Source organism: Sus scrofa, chromosome 8 (genome assembly GCF_054392235.1).
Source record: "Sus scrofa isolate SSC_HxYL_T2T_F1_AM1 chromosome 8, Sscrofa_HxYL_maternal_Yorkshire_Landrace_v2.0, whole genome shotgun sequence".
In the NCBI taxonomy this organism is placed as follows: domain Eukaryota; kingdom Metazoa; phylum Chordata; class Mammalia; order Artiodactyla; family Suidae; genus Sus; species Sus scrofa.
The window spans coordinates 87,237,360-87,254,843 of NC_139390.1; the positions used below are offsets into that span (position 1 = coordinate 87,237,360).

Consider the following 17,484-nt stretch of genomic DNA (forward strand, 5'->3'; position numbering starts at 1 on the left):
AGCGGAGATTCCAACCCGAGGAATTTCACTGCAGAGCCTGCTCTCCTACATGATGTGATGCTGTCCACAGACTTGCTCGATAAACCGTCACAGAAGGAGCCGAGCCTAGTGCCTGGCACATCCACAGCCCTCTACCAATACCAACTGCTGTGATTCTTTTTTCTTTCTTTCCTTTCTTTCTTTTTTTTTTTTTTCTTTTTTTGTCTTTTTAGAGCTGCACCCCGGGCTTATGGAGGTTCCCAGGCTAGGGGTCAAACTGGAACTGCAGCTGCTAGGCAACACCACAGACACAGCAACGCCAGATCCGAGCCACATCTATGACCTACACCACAGCTCATGGCAACGTTGGATCCTTAACCCAACGAGTCAGGGTCCTTACTGCCGGTCCATGATGGGAACTCCCCAACCACTGCGATTATTATCGTTCTCAATTTTATCTTGAGTAACATGGAAGAGACCGCTCTGAAAGCTGGTTTCTTTATTTTACAAAGAAAATCAAACAGTGGGCACTTTGACTATGCAAAAAGCCAACCCGCCTCTGCTGGCCCCTAAGGAAAGGCATGGAGCTTGCTTCTCTGGAGCCCACCACACAAACCGCACCACATCCACCCCTCACTCTTGGAACCTTAGTATCCCAAATATAAACAACATGAAAAAGAGATGAACAAAAGGATCAGATTCCTCCTCATTTTTTTTTCTTTTTTGACAACCCCTAGGCATATGGAGTTCCCAGGCCAGGAATCAGATCCAAGCTGCAGTTGCCACCTACACTGCAGCTGCAGCAACACCAGATCCAGCAGAGTGGGCTGTGCCGGGCCAGGGATCGAACCTACGTCCTGGTGCTACAGAGATGTTACCAATCCCATTGTGCCAGAGCGGGAACTTCCTCCTCACCATTGTTAATGCTCTCAACACTGACTGAGTGCCAAGTTCCAAGCACTGAGACAAGCTCGGAGGACCTGTCTTTGCAGCTTTGCATCTCCAGAGACCATGGCAGAGACTTTCAGAGTGGGCCAGACCCCAGCCGTCTATGAGCTTTCCTCCAACCACCGCCCCTGCCCCCAGTCCACCTTTAACTTGAACACAGCCTCATTATTAAAAATGCTGTGGAGAGTTCCCGCTGTGGCTCAGACGGCTAAGAATCCAACAGTGTCCGTGAGAGTGGGTTCAATTCCTGGCCCTCAGCCCGTGGGTTAAGGATCTGGCATTGCCACAAGCTGCGGCATAGATCGCAGATGCGGCTCAGATCCTGCATTGCTGTGGCTGTGGTGTAGGCCTGCAGCTGCAGCTCCAATTCAACTCCTAGCCTGGGACCCTCCATATGCTGTGGGGGCAGCGCTAAAAAGAAAAAAGAAAAGGAACATTGTGACAGTCTTCCTTACTGAATAAAAAAGCTCACCTCCTCACAACCTCTGTACCAAGTATGCTCTCTTAGGCAGCAAAGAACAAATCTACCCCCTTTCTATCCTTCCGTCTTCCTGAGACAGTCCCAGGGCTTTGTCTCCACTGGACACAAAAATGCTGCAGAATGAAAGACCCTTGTCTACCAAACTGTCTCGCATCAAACCACTCCAGTCCCACGGGAAAATGAAAATACTATCTACCATCTACAGAGTTACAGCCCAGCACAAAGCAGAGGCCTCGGTGCTGGAGCTCAAGGGAAAGAGCAGCACTGGGAAGACAATGTCATTACTATTTTCCAACTCTCCTTAAAGCAAGGGGAACAACAAAGTCTTCTGTGCTTTTAAAACTTCTTTTCAAACACTCCAGAAAATGCAAGGCCCTGTTAAGGAAAAAAAAAAAAAAAAAAAAAATCTACCAGTAAATTCAGTTTTCATGGCTATGCCAAAAAGGCCAACATTTACGAAAACTGGAAGGGGGATGAAAACCCTTTAAAAATTTCTCAAATACGGCCACGGGCTTGACTCTACACAGAACAGTCACCAACCGCTTTTGGTCTTCTTTTTTTTTTTGGTCTTTTAGGGCCACACCCTCGGCATATGGAGGTTCCCAGGCTAGGGGTCGAATCGGAGATGTAGCAGCTGGCCGACGCCAGAGCACAGCAACGCAGGATCCGAGCCGAGTCTGCGATTTACACCACAGCTCATGGCAACGCTGGATCCTTAACCCACTGAGCGAGGCCAGGGATCAATCCCACAACCTTGGGATTGATCCCACAACCGGATGCTAGTGGGGTTTGTTAACTGCTGAGCCACGACAGGAACTCTGAAACCAACTTTCAGAAACGTTGGAGTTTCACGGTTGTTGCTGTGTTGAGGATGTTTCTGTTTGTCTGTAATGAAAACTGGGGCTGCCTAGCAACCCAGTGCCAGCAAAGCTAAATCCATTTTAGCCTGGGTTCTTTTTTTAAAAGAATTCTTTTCCCCACAATGCACACGCTCTTAAGACTGGCAGGTTCTTCGCACTCATCGAAAAATGGTGTGCAGGACACTCACTTGGGCCTTGTTGGCATTCAAGGATGACAGCGATCAACCTGCAGCAGAGGGTGTTGTTTCTGCAGCAACAGGCACGGAGGAGCAATGGGCTGCCTCGCCCCCAAAACAGGCCAGGTAGGGCTGCTGCTGGACCCCAGGTGGGACCTGATGAACAGGGAATCCACCCCCCAGCGCCCACATACCTGGGAGCAGTACACGTTCTTCTAGGTTCCTGCAAAGACAGGTGGGTGCAAGACACAAAGGCTGTCCCAAGGTTAACAAAAGTGATGCAATGCATGGCTGGATACATACATTCCCACCAGGGAACTCCAGGAATTTAGAACAATGTCTGGGATGTAGAAAAAACTCCATAAATGCTTACTAAGGGTGTTTGCACACATATTTACACTCAGGTTGTGTAAGTGATAAAAGCTCCCCTTTTATCACTAAGAGTAAAATCTCAGTGCTTCCCACAGATATTGCTCTTGGAGTTCCCTGGAGACACAGCGGATTTAGAAGCCAGCATCATCGCTGCTGTGGCACAGGTTCGATCCCTGGCCTGGGAACTTTCACATGCCGGGGGCATGCGCCCCCCCCCCCCAAAAAAAGATACTGTTCTTACCTTCTCCTAGTGATGAAAAGCAAAGGCTTCGGAGTCCAACAATTCTTAGTGCAAATCCAAGCACTGCCACCTACTGGCTGTGTGCCCATGAGCACGTGATCTTTGACCCTTGGGTTTTCTCATAGGTATAATGGAATAAGATATGAAATAAAAATTCTGTACATATAGAAGGCTACCAGTACACTGGGGATTACCGACACAAATACCAGGGTCATATGAGATAAATACCCCATATAATAGACATACCAATAAATTCTTTCTCAACCTTATCTCATGTCTTCATACCATATATTACACTTTTTACCACCCAATTCTCTCCTCAGGTTAAGCCCCACAACTCCAAATTGTCTGCTGAGCTTATCTTGCTAGATACTCTAGCATACAAAAAATCTGCATGTTAGAAACTAAGCTCATCTTACTCCTGCCCCAATCCCATGTGTCCCTCCTTTCATTAAGAAAACCAATATTCCCCGGATGGAGTGTTCAGCCTCGTTTACAACACCCTCCTCTGAGATGCTCTACAAATCCGGCACCTGGATTTTGTCTGTTCCACCTCACGAAATGATGCTCTCCACATGGAACTCCCCAGCCCCTCCCGCCTGCACCTTTACACCTCTACTTTCTCTTTCTTTCATTCTTTCTTTCCTTTCTTTCTCCCCTTCTCTCTCCCTTTCTCCCTTCCCTTCTCCTTCCATTCCCCTTCCTTCCTTCCTTTCTTTCATGTTTTAGGACCATACCTTCGGCATATGGAAGTTCCCAAGCTAAAGGTCAAATCCGAATTGCAGCTGTTAGCCTACGCCACAGCCACAGCAACGTGAGATCTGAGCTGTGTCTGTGACCTACACCACAGCTCATGGCAACGCCGGATCCTTAACCCACTGAGCAGGGCTAGGGATCGAACTTGCCTCCTCATGGATGCTAGTTGGGCTCAATACCACTAAGCCACAACAGGAACTCCCTATGCCTCTACTTTGTATTGCAAACCCTGCTGCCAGATGAAGCAGTTCCCTTGAACACCAGGAGAGGCCCTGGGACCTCTCAAATTAAATCCAAAGTACTGTGGTGGCAGTCGTTTGACCTCCCCACACCTGCCCAGATCTCTTGTTAATCTCACACTACTCACCCCGAGATCCAGCAGGAGCCGCCTTCCCAGGTCACACACCTATCCTGTTTCTCTGATTACATGATGCCCCATCGCTGAAACGTCCCGTTAAAAGCCTCCCCCCATTCAACCTCCAGCCTAAAATCTATTCAAATCACATACTCAGGAAACATTACAGATCCCCCCACAGGTGGATGTCAACTCTCCTTGGAAGTCTTAGCAGCTTTCTGTCGATCTGCCGATCCTCCAGCATTTCTTCTTTTCCCTTCTTTTTCCCCGTCTTTACTTCTCCCAAATCCCGCACCATGTCTGACTTGACCCAGGCAGTCATCACAACTCACTGAACTCATCCATGACGTGGACGGCTGGTCCTCCATAGGTTTCCCATGGGCAGTAACAACCAACAGCAGATCAAAAATATTTGAAAAAAAAAAATTCTAGAAAGTGCCAAAAGGCTAAACCTGAATTTGCCTCAGGCCTGCAACTACTGTATTAGGTATTATAAGTAATCTAGAGATGACTGAAAGTATCAGGGAGCCTGTGCATAGGTTACATGCACATCCTACATCATTTTATATCAGGAATTTTTTATACATTCTCTATAGCATCCAAGAAGTCTGGTATCTGCAGGGGGTTTTGGAAACAATCTTCCCCAGATACCCAGGGACAACGATATACTTGAAGAACAAAACATATGCAAAACTCACAAATGCTAAGGCACAGCCCCAAGTCAAAAATCCTTGGGAACTTCCTAGTACCCTATCCACCTGGGAAAGGCAATTTTCTGGTTTGCAAGGGAAGAAAGACCTTGATAATATTTTTGGCCCGTGAACACTTCTTTAAAAACAACATCTTACTGTACTGAGTGGAAATGAAGCCAAAACATATGGATTAAGTTTCCTACAAAGTATATATGGATGCTATGAAAACAGCAGAGAGGCTTGGATAAAATGTGATCTTCAAAGCCGATTAACCAGGGGTCTTTTTCTAAGTCCAAAATTAATCTGGTGCGTTCTTGCTTTAATTATACGTTGAAAGTTTCCTTTTCTGACTTAATGACTTTCCCGGTCAGAGTTAACATTTTTCACATTCCGAAGGAAGGAAAATAAGTAACTAAGGAAAAGAAAACATTTTCCTTGTATTGTCGTTTCCCCACCTCTGTTCCCTTCATAGACACCCGCCTAGGCCATTTCATTTCATTTCTGGTTTATCCTTCCTTTTCTGAATGACCAAGTCTTCCTTCTTGACAAGGACAAGAAGGACAATGACAGGACTATTCTATTTCACTTTTCCTATCCCTCCTCCCTCTCCCTTTTTCTTTTTGTTCTCAAACATTAAGAGGAATGACGTCCCTCCCTCACCACATTCAAGTCCAACCTAAATTCCTTTGGATGGTGTAGGTGGATCGGTTGCCTGGGAGACCTGGGGCTCGGAGGGGGCCAGACGTCCATGTGAAGTGTTTCTACACAACCACCCTTGTCAGCAGAAATACTCTTCCTCAAAGCAGAGCCTGGACTCTGAAGTGAAGTCCTGTTAAGCAGGAACAAAGGGCTAGGAGTGAAGAGGGAACGTGGACAAAGATGAAATCAGAAGGGGAAAAGGGAGGGGATGGGGAAATTAAGTTCTCAAAAGGGTTCCCTACTCTAAGCTGGCAGTTCCCCTCTCTGCCCCCGCCCCAAGCAACCCTCTGCTTCCAAACCTCAACTCTCACACTCAGTAAAGAACTGGCTCCAGCAATCCCACTCCTGGGCATATATCCAGACAAAACTCTAATTCAAAGTGATACTTGCACCTCTATGTTCACTGGAACACTATTTACAGTAGCCCAGACAGGGAAACAGCCTAAATGTCCATCAACAGATGAACAGATTCAGAAGATGTGGTACAGGGGGGTGGGGGGATGCGCTGGGGGTGTGGGATGGAAATCCTATAAAACTGGATTGTGATCATCATTGTACAGCTACAAATGTAATAAATTCATTGAGTAATAAAAAAAGAAAAGAGAAAAAGACTAGAAGAAAATATACCATAATAAGAATAAAAAAAAAAAAAGATGTGGTACATATATACACAATGGAATACTACTCAGCTATAAAAAAACAATGCCATTTATAGTAACATGAATGCAACTAGAGATTATCATACTAAGTAAATCAAAAAGAGAAAGAAAAACACCATATAATATCACTTATACGTGGCATCTAAAATATGGCACAAATGAACCTATCTACAAAACATACTCAAAGACATAGAAAATAGACTTGTGGTTGCCAAGGGGGAGGGAGAGGGAGTGGGATGGACTGGGAGTTTGGGGTTAGCAGAGGCAAACTATTCCATTTAGAATGGATGAGCAATGAGGTTCTACTGTACAGCACAGGGACCTATATCCAGTGTCTTGAGATAGACTATGATGGAAGATAATATGAGAAAAAGAATGTATATATACGTATGGCTGGGTCACTTTGCTGTACAGTAGAAACTGACAGAACCATTGTAAATCGGCTAAAACAACAACAACAATAAAGAATCTGCAACTCAGTATCTCACCTCCTCTTGATAGGAAACCTCAGGACATCAATCAACATTGGTTATGCAGCCGCTGCACCATCTAGCCTGGCCACAGAAGGGGAGGAGGGAAACCGAAAGCCCTCTTACTTAATTCTATAAAGCTCCATCTTCAAGACTGGGTCCAGTTTCAGCTGCTCTAACTACTGTAAATTGGCAGGCGGATGCCACTTGGAAATTCCTGTAAGATTTGTTGAAAGCAGCCCTCTCCACTTCTCAGCAGAAAAAAAAATCATGTACTTATCTTCCTGGCTTCAAATAAAAGAAGACAATAGGAAGCCACAGCATTAGATGCAGAGCCTTTTCTCCGAGGGCAAGACCCAGAGGCAGGATTTTCACAAGTAAATTGGATAAAAGTTCTCTAATTGGGATTTAATCTAATGAGAGTTGCGCTCCTAAATACTGTCTCAAAGCTTATAGTCTAATTATTTCTTTTTCTCCAAAGGAATAGTAGCCATCGTGCCATGAAGCTGTCTGGATAGCTCACTGAACACACTAACGAGGTTTAATACAATGTGACAGGACCATAAAAGGAGGCGTAAATCCACCATAGTCAAAAAACAAAAACAAAAACAAAACAAAACAAAAAACAAACCCACCAAACACAAAGAAGTTGACATTCATAAATAAGCGACTTTTACCATACTGGTAAAGAAAAATCTCTGACCAGGTTTCAATCTTAACTTTGCAGTGGGAACCATTATTCACCCAGGCTTAGAACTTCTCTAGCCAGCAGCAAACGTAACAAGAATCCAAGAAATGTCCTTGCCATGCTTTGCTCAAAGGGACTCCACTTCTCTTTTCCCCCCATCTCCATACATTTCACTGAATCCACTGGCATTGTCACTGCTGTGGCGCAGGTTCAATCCCTGGCCCGGGAACTTCCACATGCCTCAGAAAAAAAAAAAAAAATTTTTTTTTTCACCAAGTCCATGAATTCACCAAATAAATGCTAACTGAGTGCCTAAGGAGTATCAGATATTGTTCTAAATGGGCAAAAAAAAAAAATACCTGCCCTCCAAGATCTAGAAGAGAAAAACTAGATAACAACCAGAAAAATAATATGTGATAAGGGACACAAGTCTCAAAACAGGGCTCCAGTGCCCAGTCTGTGAACTGCTTTTCATTCTAGGCTGTAACATTCACCTTCATCTCTCAAACCTAAGTCATGCTCTGCATATAATGCAATCACTTTCCCCCACACACACAACCATGGCATGCAAAAGTTCCCAGGCCAGGGATCAAACCTGTGCCACAGCAGTGACCATGCCAAATCCTTGACCCGCTGAATGTTAACTCTTGCAATCTCAGTTTCTTTAAAAAATCAATAAACAATTAAAAGTTGTTGACCAAGCATCTAAACAGCTTTCAGGAGTTCCCGTCGTGGCACAGTGGTTAACGAATCCGACTAGGAACCATGAGGTTGCGGGTTTGGTCCCTGCCCTTGCTCAGTGGGTTGACGATCCGGCGTTGCCATGAGCTGTGGTGTAGGTTGCAGACCCGGCTCGGATCCTGCGTTGCTGTGGCTCTGGCGTAGGCCGGTGGCTACAGCTCCAATTCGACCCCTAGCCTGGGAACCTCCATATGCCGTGGGAAGTGGCCTTAGAAATAGCACAAAGACAAAAAAAAAAAAAAAATTGGGTATTCCCATGAATACAGAGATCCAAACAATAAGATATGTGACCTAAGATATGATGCATTTTAAGCCCAAGATTCTTAACCTGGATCCCCCATATTCAAGGGTGTCTGTGAATCCCCAAAACTGTTAGCACAAATGTGGCGGGGGGGGGGGGGGTGGAGGAGTTCTGTGTGTTTTTCTGGAGAAAGTGTGACAAAGATCGACAAAAATATTTTCCATGTGTTACAAGAACATAATTTGAGTGAGAAATCCAAGGACAGGAAAAAAAGGCAGCAAAAAAAAAAAAAAAATCAACAATCCAGAACTACATTGCCAGTATTCATTTGCATCTGGATTAAACGTTGCATCCTTAAGCCAGTGAGTTAACAGCAAACACCAAGCAAGACCAAGATTTATGGAACTCCAAAAGAACGCAGAAGCTCAATGAGAATTTCTCAGAACAAAACTCACAATCATGATAATCAAATCTTTCAGGAAAAAGAGAGAGGAGCTCCCTGGTGGTTCAGCAGGTTAAGGATCCTGCATTGTCACTGCAGTAGCTCAGGTCACTGCTAGGACGTGGGTTTGATCCCTGGTCTGGGAACTTCGGCAGATGCGGTTTAAAAAAAAAAAAAAAAAAGAGGAGGAGTTCCCATCATGGTTTAGAAGGTTAAGAACCCAATGCTGTCTCCATAAGGATACAGGTTAGATTCCTGACTTCGATCAATGGGTTAAGGATCTGGCATTGCCACAATGGCTCGGATCTGGCGTTACTGAGGCTGTGGTGCAGGCAGCTGCAACTTTGATCTGACTCCTAGCCTGGGAACTTCCGTATGCCACAGGTTCGGCTGCTAAAAATGAAAGAGAAAGAGACGGGAAGTCTGAAGGGGCAGTTGTAGCTCATGAGGTAACAAGCCAAAAATAGGCATACCCTTAAGGAAAGAAAAAAAAGGGGGGGGCAGTTTTACCTTTTCATGGTTTTCAATTAAAATTTCCACGACAATATTCTGAAACTTCAAATCCATGATGGCAGCGACAGTTTCTTCCTGTGGCCTCATCAGAGTCGGTCCAAACACCACTCCTAAGTTTGCCACAGTCATGAGGTTCTGCTTGGAGTGATTTGAAACACTAATATTGATGGGGGGTAGGGAGAAGGGGAGAAAGATCTCCAGTTAAAAGAAAGGGCGGTAACTGCAGAACAGGCTCTCTTCTACAACTCTGCATTTCCCTGGAGACAAGGAATCAGACTCGAGTGTCCTCAGTGTCTGCAGCTGAAATAACTGCCTCTGACAAGGCTTTACGTGATGAGGTCCCTGCCCACCCTCCTGCTTCCTTTTCCCTGATGCTCTGCTTCTTCATAATTCTATGCATATGCTAAGTTTGTGTCCCCAGAGGCCTTCATTTACCAGTCCTTTCTATTCAGACCATCCTTCCTTTCCCTAGTCACTATACTCTTGCTTCCAGGGACTACTGGCACATGGCACCTTTGTCAGGATTACTTTCACACACAGAGCCTGGTCAGAACACCCAGCCTCATCTCTTTGGCCCAGAACCATTGTGCAGTGAACAACCTGGACAACTGTTCTCAGCAGCCCTGTTGCCTAATTCAGGTCTCCACTCAAAGGTCTCATCCTCAGAGACCTTCCATGACAACCCTCTTTATAGGCCCACACCCAACAAATATTCTATATCCTTCATTCCATCTTTTTACCACTCAATACCTGAGATTATTTTCTCTTTATGTGGAACGTGTTTATTATCTTTTTCCTTCTTAGACAGAAAGGGACCTTACAAAAGTAGTGACTTGCTAAGTAACTTGTTTAACTATGTGTCCTCATATCAGCTAGCACCTTAAGAAGTCATTCAACAAAAAAATTTGCTGATCAAATGAATGAATGGCTATATGAGCAGAAGGACCCTTGAAAGGTCACAATATCCTCTGGCCTTAAGTTTCTTTTTTTATGTGAAATACAGAGTATAAAACATAGCATCCCTTAGTTTCCTCTCTCCTCTAAAAATCTACAAGTATAATGATTTGAGTCATTCATACATGAAGAAAGAGCTAACTAATTTCTGCACTGAATTATTAGATTTTGCTTACTTCTTGAAGATCGAGTGAATAGAAAAGAATGGATCCTATGAAATGACTCCCTATTACTGGATTAAACAACTACAAGGACATGTTCCGACTTAAGAGTTAGGTAGGTGTGAAACCCAGCTAAATTTGCTAACAGGCTTATAATCACATTTCCGGAATCTCTGTACAGGGAAATATATAATATTCTCTTTTCTTACTTCAAGTCAAACCCTGAGTTGCTGGCAGTGATGCTAAGCAAATAATTAGATGACTTCATGAAAGCATCACATTTCCTCACTCTTTTCCAAAACACACACAAGGAGGCAAGGGTCCAGGCTGGCCTTGCAGGTGTGGTCCCTAGTATTGTGTATGTAGCTCCAGCTCCAAGGGTTACACACCCAACACCACCGCACAGCACCCAGAGCAAAATAAAGCATGTTAGGAAGAAGCAGCAGCTTACTTAGTTAAGTGTTTCACCAAGATGTCCAACATCTCCTTATTTTTCTCTGGCAGTTTGTGTACCAAGAAATGGATGGCGTTAACACGAGATTCTGGGCTGCCACTTTCTTTAAAAAAGAAAAAAAAGAAAGAAAGAAAAAGAATTAGCAGAGAACTCAGAATCAAATATATGCCTAAAAACAGAATAGCTCATCCATTAAATCTCCAAACAAGAGAATTTACACATAGGTTGCCACCTTTCAAAGGAAAAGAAAATCCATCTTTCTCCCTATGATTAATCCTCTAGGCCGCCCCTACGAGGTGATTTCAATGCGACTGCAGCAATCCCAGCGCCTTCCCTCTGCTGACATTCAGGACCAGAGAGCTGCTCTAGCCTCTCCCTCGGGCACTCGGCATTTCAAGTCCATGCCTCACTTACCTGATGAGACTGGTGCCCCGGGCCACTGCCCCACGGTGCAATGCAAATAAAATATCAGAAACCAATTCTTCCCATTTATGGGTTAAACTTTATCTCCCAAAATGGTATGTTGGGAGTCTAACCCCTGGATCTCAGAATATGTGACTGTTTTCAAATGCACCTGGGATTTGTTTCCACCACGTCTGGGAAGGCACACAGGTAGCTGTCAGGAGAGAAGAAGGTTTCCTCACAGATCCCCAGAAACAGGAGGCACAGCAAGTCAGGCAGAGCCACGGGGGCAGCACCAGGGCTGGTCAGGAGGCTAATGAGCAAGGGGAGGACATGAGCAAGAGGCTTTCCTTGGTATCCACCGGAAGGAACAGGCAAGGCAGGGTAAGCAGGCTTAGAATTGGTTGCTGTGAATTATCTCAGCAGGTTTCAGGGTATAGACACCCTTCCTGATTACCTGGGACCTGGTCCTGAGGTGAAGACGGCAGGAGAATATTGGCCTGGAGTGTTAGAATCGTAAAGATGGGGTCGGGGAGGGAAAGTAGGCTCTGGATTGGTTAGTATGCACATGGGAAGTGTGCTCAGGTTAAACACCTCTAGGAATTGGCTAGCCCCAGGCAGGGCAGTCCCCCCAGGGTCAGTAAGGCCCCATATGTCAAAACATTAGATAATTAGAGGTGCTGAACATGGTACTTATTTGGAAAAAGGTCACTGCAGAGGTCATTACTTAAGACGACACCACATTGGAGCAGAGTGGTCCTTGAATCCAGTAGGACTGGTGTCCATGTAAGAAAACAAAGACATAGGAAGTTCCCATTGCGGATCAGAGGTAATGAACCCAACTAGTATCCATGAGGATGCAGTTCGATTCCTGGCCTCCTCAGTGGGTTAAGGATCCAGCGTTGCTATGAGCTGTGGTGTAGGTCGCAGACATGGCTCAGATTCCATCTTGCTGTGGCTGTGATGTAGGCCGGCAACTGCAGCTCCAATTTGACCCCTAGCCTGGGAACTTCCGTATGCTGCATGCATGGCCCTAAAAAAGCAAAAGAAAGAGAGAAAAAGAGAGAGGAAGGAAGGGGGAAAAAACAAACACAAAGAGGGAAGACAGCTACATGAAGGCAGACACAGGGGAAACTATAATGTGACAAGACTAGAGCAAGGTGTCTACAAGCCAAGGTGTGCCAAGCATTGCCAGACAACACTGGAAGGTAGAGGAGGCACAGAAGGACCTTTCACTGGAGCTGTCCAAGAGGGAGCAGCCCTGCTGACACCCTGTCTTGGGATCAAGCCTCTAGAATCATGAGAGAATAAAGCTCTGCTGTTTTAAGCCATTCAGCTGTGATAGTTTGTTACATAGCCCCAGGGGACAATGTATTTCCTTTCTCCCTTAGACTTTGATATTAATTACCATCCGCAGCTCTTCCTAACAACGTAACCAAATTCCCTTTATTGTGTTGAAAGATCAATAAAATGTTTATTACTAACAACAATGCTGGAGTCCTCAGGGGTGTCAGAGAAATGACGGCTGAGAATGAGGGGCTCAGTTTACTGGAGCAGAAAGGGAGGTGACAAATTGCCATGGAGGTTCACTGGGAGCTGGCGGGGGATGCCCAGGAAGGTTCCCCATGAGGGACAGCACTTGAGTTGCGGCTTGAAGAACAGCAAGATTTCAAGGAAGGGCAGAACTGAGGGGGGTGAGGGTACATTACGGATTCAGCAACTAATATGAGAAAATACTCCGCCTATTCAGAGATGAACACCTTAAACTTCGAGAAAGTTGGTCAAAGCCAAACTTCGATCAGTAAAGACCAGTTTGAAGAATTTTAAACTGGTGGCTTCTGATTTAGTCACTGAAAGTAAAGCAAATACTGGCTGTATTAACGCCCTTTACTTACAAGTCTATTTTCCTGAGGGATTTGAGCTATTTCCTTTTTCATAAACTAAATGTCCACAATTACCTGGGTCAACTTCTGCTTTTCTGTTTTAGTGTATTAATCTGTCTCTTTACGTCCATTCAACACTGTTTCTTATCTTTTATGTTATACCTTCATTTATTTTTTCATTTTTTTAAAGTCGTGTTGAAGTATAGTTGATTGACAACGTTATTTCTGCTGTGCAGCAAGGTGGGTCAGTGTCGCATATCCATTCCCATCTAGGTTATCACAGAGTATTAAGTAGAGCTCCCGGCGCCAGGCAGCAGGAACCCGAGTATGCATATGCCATCCTCAGCTCCTGATCCTTCCGTCCTCCCTTCCCCTTTGGTAACCATAGGTTTGTTCTTCAAGTCTGTGAGGCTATTTCTGTTCCATAAGTAAGTTCATTTGTATCATTTTTTTTTTTTTTTAGATTTCATATATAAGTGATATCATATGATATTTGTCTTTCTCTGACTTACTTCACTTAGTATAATCATCTCTAGGTCCATCCGTTTCTGCAAATGGCATCAATTCATTCTCTTTTACGGCTTTTTACGAAAATAGGGATGTGTGTGTGTGTGTGTGTGTGTGTGTGTGTGTGTGTGTGTGTGTGTGTCTTTTTAGGGCTCTACCCACAGCATATGGAGGTTCCCAGGCTGAAGGTCAAATCAGAGTTGTAGCCACCAGCCTACACCACAGCAACATGGGATCTGTGACCTACACCACAGCTCACAGCAATACTTGCTCCTTAACCCACTGAGCGAGGCCAGGGATCAAACCTGAGTCTTCCTGGATACTACTCAGATTCGTTTCCACTGAACCATGACAGGAACTCCCCAAAATAAGGAATTTAAAGCGTGAGCTGCTGAAGAGGGTGGGGAGAGCAGGATTTCAGACCAATGGTTCAAAAATCGAGCAACTGAAGGGAAGGGGGAAGAAAGGCAAAGCAGATTAAGAAGGGGAATTTGGTGGAGTTTCTTTTAATTGACATATAATTGTCAGGTAACACTGTATTTGTTTCAGGAGTACAACATGATGAGTTGGTATCTATATACATTGCAAAATGACCACCACAATATCTAACTAACATCTGTCACCACACACAGTGACGATATTTTTCTTGTGATGAGAACTTTGAAGATCTATTCTCTTAGCAACTTTCAAACATGCAATACAGTATGGTCAACTACAGTCACCATGCTGAACATGACACCCCCAGGACTCATTTAGCTTATAACTGCAAGTCTGTACCTTTTGACTCCCTTCACCCATTTCACCCAACCCCCAACTCCCACCTCTGTGAATTACCAATCTAGATCTATATCTATAAACATATTCTTTGGTTTGGTTTTTTTTTTTTTCTTTCTAAGATTCCACAAATAAATGAGATCATATGGTATTTATCTTTCTCTGCTTGACTTAGGGAATTTGGTTTTTCCAAAATGATAATAGTTTCACCATCTCATTACTGTAAAAATTAAATATCTGCTCTGCTAAAATTGTAGAAAACGGAGATAAGAATAATATTTGATTTAAAAAGTCACTAAAACATCCTCAATATATAGAGTGAGAAAGAACATGTAGTCAGACTCTCAAGAATTCCTACAAACCAATCAGAAAAGAGATAACCCAAAAGAAAAACAGGGAAAAGTGTGAAGCGGGGACTTCATGAAAGGGCATAGCCATTAACCAATACATGTATGGAAAAAGCACTGAACCTCACTAGTCATCAGAAAAATAGAAGTTAAAACCACAATAAAGGACTCCTATACACACATCAGGATGGCTTTAAGTGAATACTATGCTTTGGCAAGCAACTGGAACTGTCAGACACCAGCTAGGTGGGAACAACTGAACGCTCAACCACTCTGGAGAACTGTTAGGCATAACCTACTGATGTTGAACACACACGTCCCCAAAGATCCAAAAACTCCAGTCACAGCACCATTCACTAATGGACACACCAGGAGAATGTTCACAGAAGTAGCGCTCTTGTTAAGAGTGCAAAACTGGAACAAGTCAAGTACCCATCCAGAGCAGAACCAATAGATGGCGGTCTGTCCATACCATGGAATACTGCACTGAAGCGAGTGACTGATCCACTGATTCACTCAAGAGGAATGAATCTCACAAGACAGTAAAAGGAGCCAGATGTACTGGGATCTTCTATCTTACTTAAAGATCAAGTGCAGCAACCCTCACCTAAGGCTATCAGAAGTCAGGTGCAGGCTCACGTGGCATGGAGCTGGAGAGTGACCACGTGGGTGTGAAGAAGTCCCTTTGGGTCCTGACAATGTTCTATTTCTTGATCTGAGGGTTAACTACACGGCTATCTTCTCGGTGAAGATTCATGAAACTGTCCATTTATTATATGGCACATTTGCCATGTTTCAACAAAAAGCTGCTTGAAGTTACTCACAATACATCTCCTCCTCAAATGAGCCAGTAACTTTTCAAATTCTTTTTCCAATTCTTTTCCATTATAAGTTATTAAAAGATATTGAATATAGTTCCCTGTGCTATACCATAGGTCCTTGTTGTTTATCCACTGTATGTACACTAGAGTGTATTTGTCGATCCCAAAGTCCTAATTTTTCCCTCTCCCTCCTTTCCCCAGTGGTAACCGTAAATTTCTCTTCTATATCTGTGAGGCTGTTTCTAGTTTGTAAGTTCATTTTATCATTTTTAAAATTCCACATATAAGTGATATCACATGGTATTTCTCTTTCTCTGACTTATTTCACTTAGTATAACAATTTCTAGGTCTGTCCATCCACACTGCTGCAGATGGTATTATTTCATCCTTTTTATCACTTCATAATATTCCGGTGTGTGTGTGTGTGTGTGTGTGTGTGTGTGTACCACATCTTCTTTATCTATTCATCTGTTAGTGGACATTTAGGCTGCTTCCGTGTCTTGGCTATTGTGACTAGCACTGCTGTAACACAGAGGTGCATGTATCTTTTCAAATTAAGCATTTTCTCCAGATACATGCCCAGGAGTGGGAATACTAGATCATATGATAACTCTATTTTTAGTTTTTTAAGGAACCTCCATGCTGTTCTCAGAGTAACTATGCTACTAACTTTTAAATGTAGTCCTTTCAGAGTTTTCCTTCCTTTTTTGCAATGAGATGATCCAACAACCTACTTCACTTAATACATAATGGACATCTCTCCATGATGTCATTAAATGCACTCCATCATCAATTTTATGAACGTTTAGGTTGCTTCCAGTGTTTGTAAAGTTAAGTTTGTTGCAGTTTGCACTGTGAATAGTAGTGTTTGAGATGGAAGAATGAGATTTTACAAAGCAGGATACATTGTTACTTAAGGGAGAGGAAGAAAAAAAAAAAGGAAAGAAATAAAAAGGCACATGATAAAGGCACAATCAAATCATGTTAGATAATAAAAGACTCTCAGATACAGACTATATTTGTCATCAAAAATGAAAGTATAATGATCCAAAGAGTTAGGTGATAAACTGTAATCAAGATTTTAATCTGGAGTCAAAACCAAGATAATGCCTAACTAAATCAATGCTGGAAAAAAATGAAAACAATAAAAACATAATAACAATTTCAGTTCAAGATAAAATTAAAGCAGGGACTCTGAAAAAAAGATTAAAAATTCCAAAGGAAGAAAACGATAATCACCTATGATAAGAATTGCATACATTCAACAACTGAAATTTTTGAAAACCTTGCACTAAAACACCATTTCTAACTCATGTGTCCAGTTTATTGTGAATAACCACCTTTTCTCCAAAGAAAATCTAATTTTGGTATTTTTTTTATTTATTACTTACGCAGCAACACAAGACGGGGAAATAGCCTCCCACCTTCTAAAAATAAAGTCCTTCATGTCTAAAAATACTAGACTCAGTTTTGGAAAATAGAATCAAAACCTTCCACTTCCTTTCTCGAGTCCCTCTCCCACCAACTCACTCCCATCTCATCTGAAATCACACACACATTTTTTCAAGGCCACTTTTTCCCTCATCTTCCAAAGAGAAGAATTTGTGCAAGTAAGGCTTTTAAAGTAAAACTACTGCTTCTCCATTTTGTTTCACTTTAACACTCATCAAAGCTTTCTATTAATGGCCATTTTCATGCGGCTACAACATTACCTCTAAGGTACTCGATCAAAAAGAGGTTTCTAAGATAAATTATCTTCAGTTGCTTATGCTATATGCATGTCATTATATTTTAATTGATATAAATTGACAAAGAATGCAAGGCCTAACTTTTTAAAGTCTGAGATACTGAATTAATCATAACACCAA

The 17,484-nt window shown here is 43.2% G+C and overlaps 1 protein-coding gene and 1 long non-coding RNA gene across 19 annotated transcripts in view; both read right to left on the minus strand.

The window, feature by feature from the left end:
- Positions 1–17,484, minus strand: part of ARHGAP10 (Rho GTPase activating protein 10) — a 349,411-nt gene that overhangs the window by 102,916 nt on the left and 229,011 nt on the right. For 14 of the 18 annotated variants that reach the window (XR_014812815.1, XR_002346408.2, XR_014812818.1 and 11 more), the window contains 2 exons: positions 10,880–10,985; positions 9,311–9,470 (listed from right to left, as the gene is read on the minus strand). Coding sequence is in view for 13 of the 18 variants with exons in the window: in XM_084972711.1 (XP_084828837.1) it covers positions 9,311–9,470; positions 10,880–10,985 (266 nt within the window). In the remaining 5 variants the exon portion in view is untranslated. Of the gene's footprint in view, positions 1–171; positions 316–3,694; positions 3,819–5,376; positions 8,295–8,325; positions 9,471–10,879; positions 10,986–17,484 lie in introns of those variants that run through there. The other 4 variants (XM_084972722.1, XR_014812816.1, XM_084972721.1 and 1 more) reach the window with 4 other exon arrangements.
- LOC146400923 (uncharacterized) lies at positions 3,695–7,616 on the minus strand. The gene is made up of 2 exons (XR_014812826.1): positions 7,494–7,616; positions 3,695–6,976 (listed from the first exon to the last, which is right to left on the minus strand). It is a non-coding gene; the product is annotated as an uncharacterized LOC146400923 (long non-coding RNA).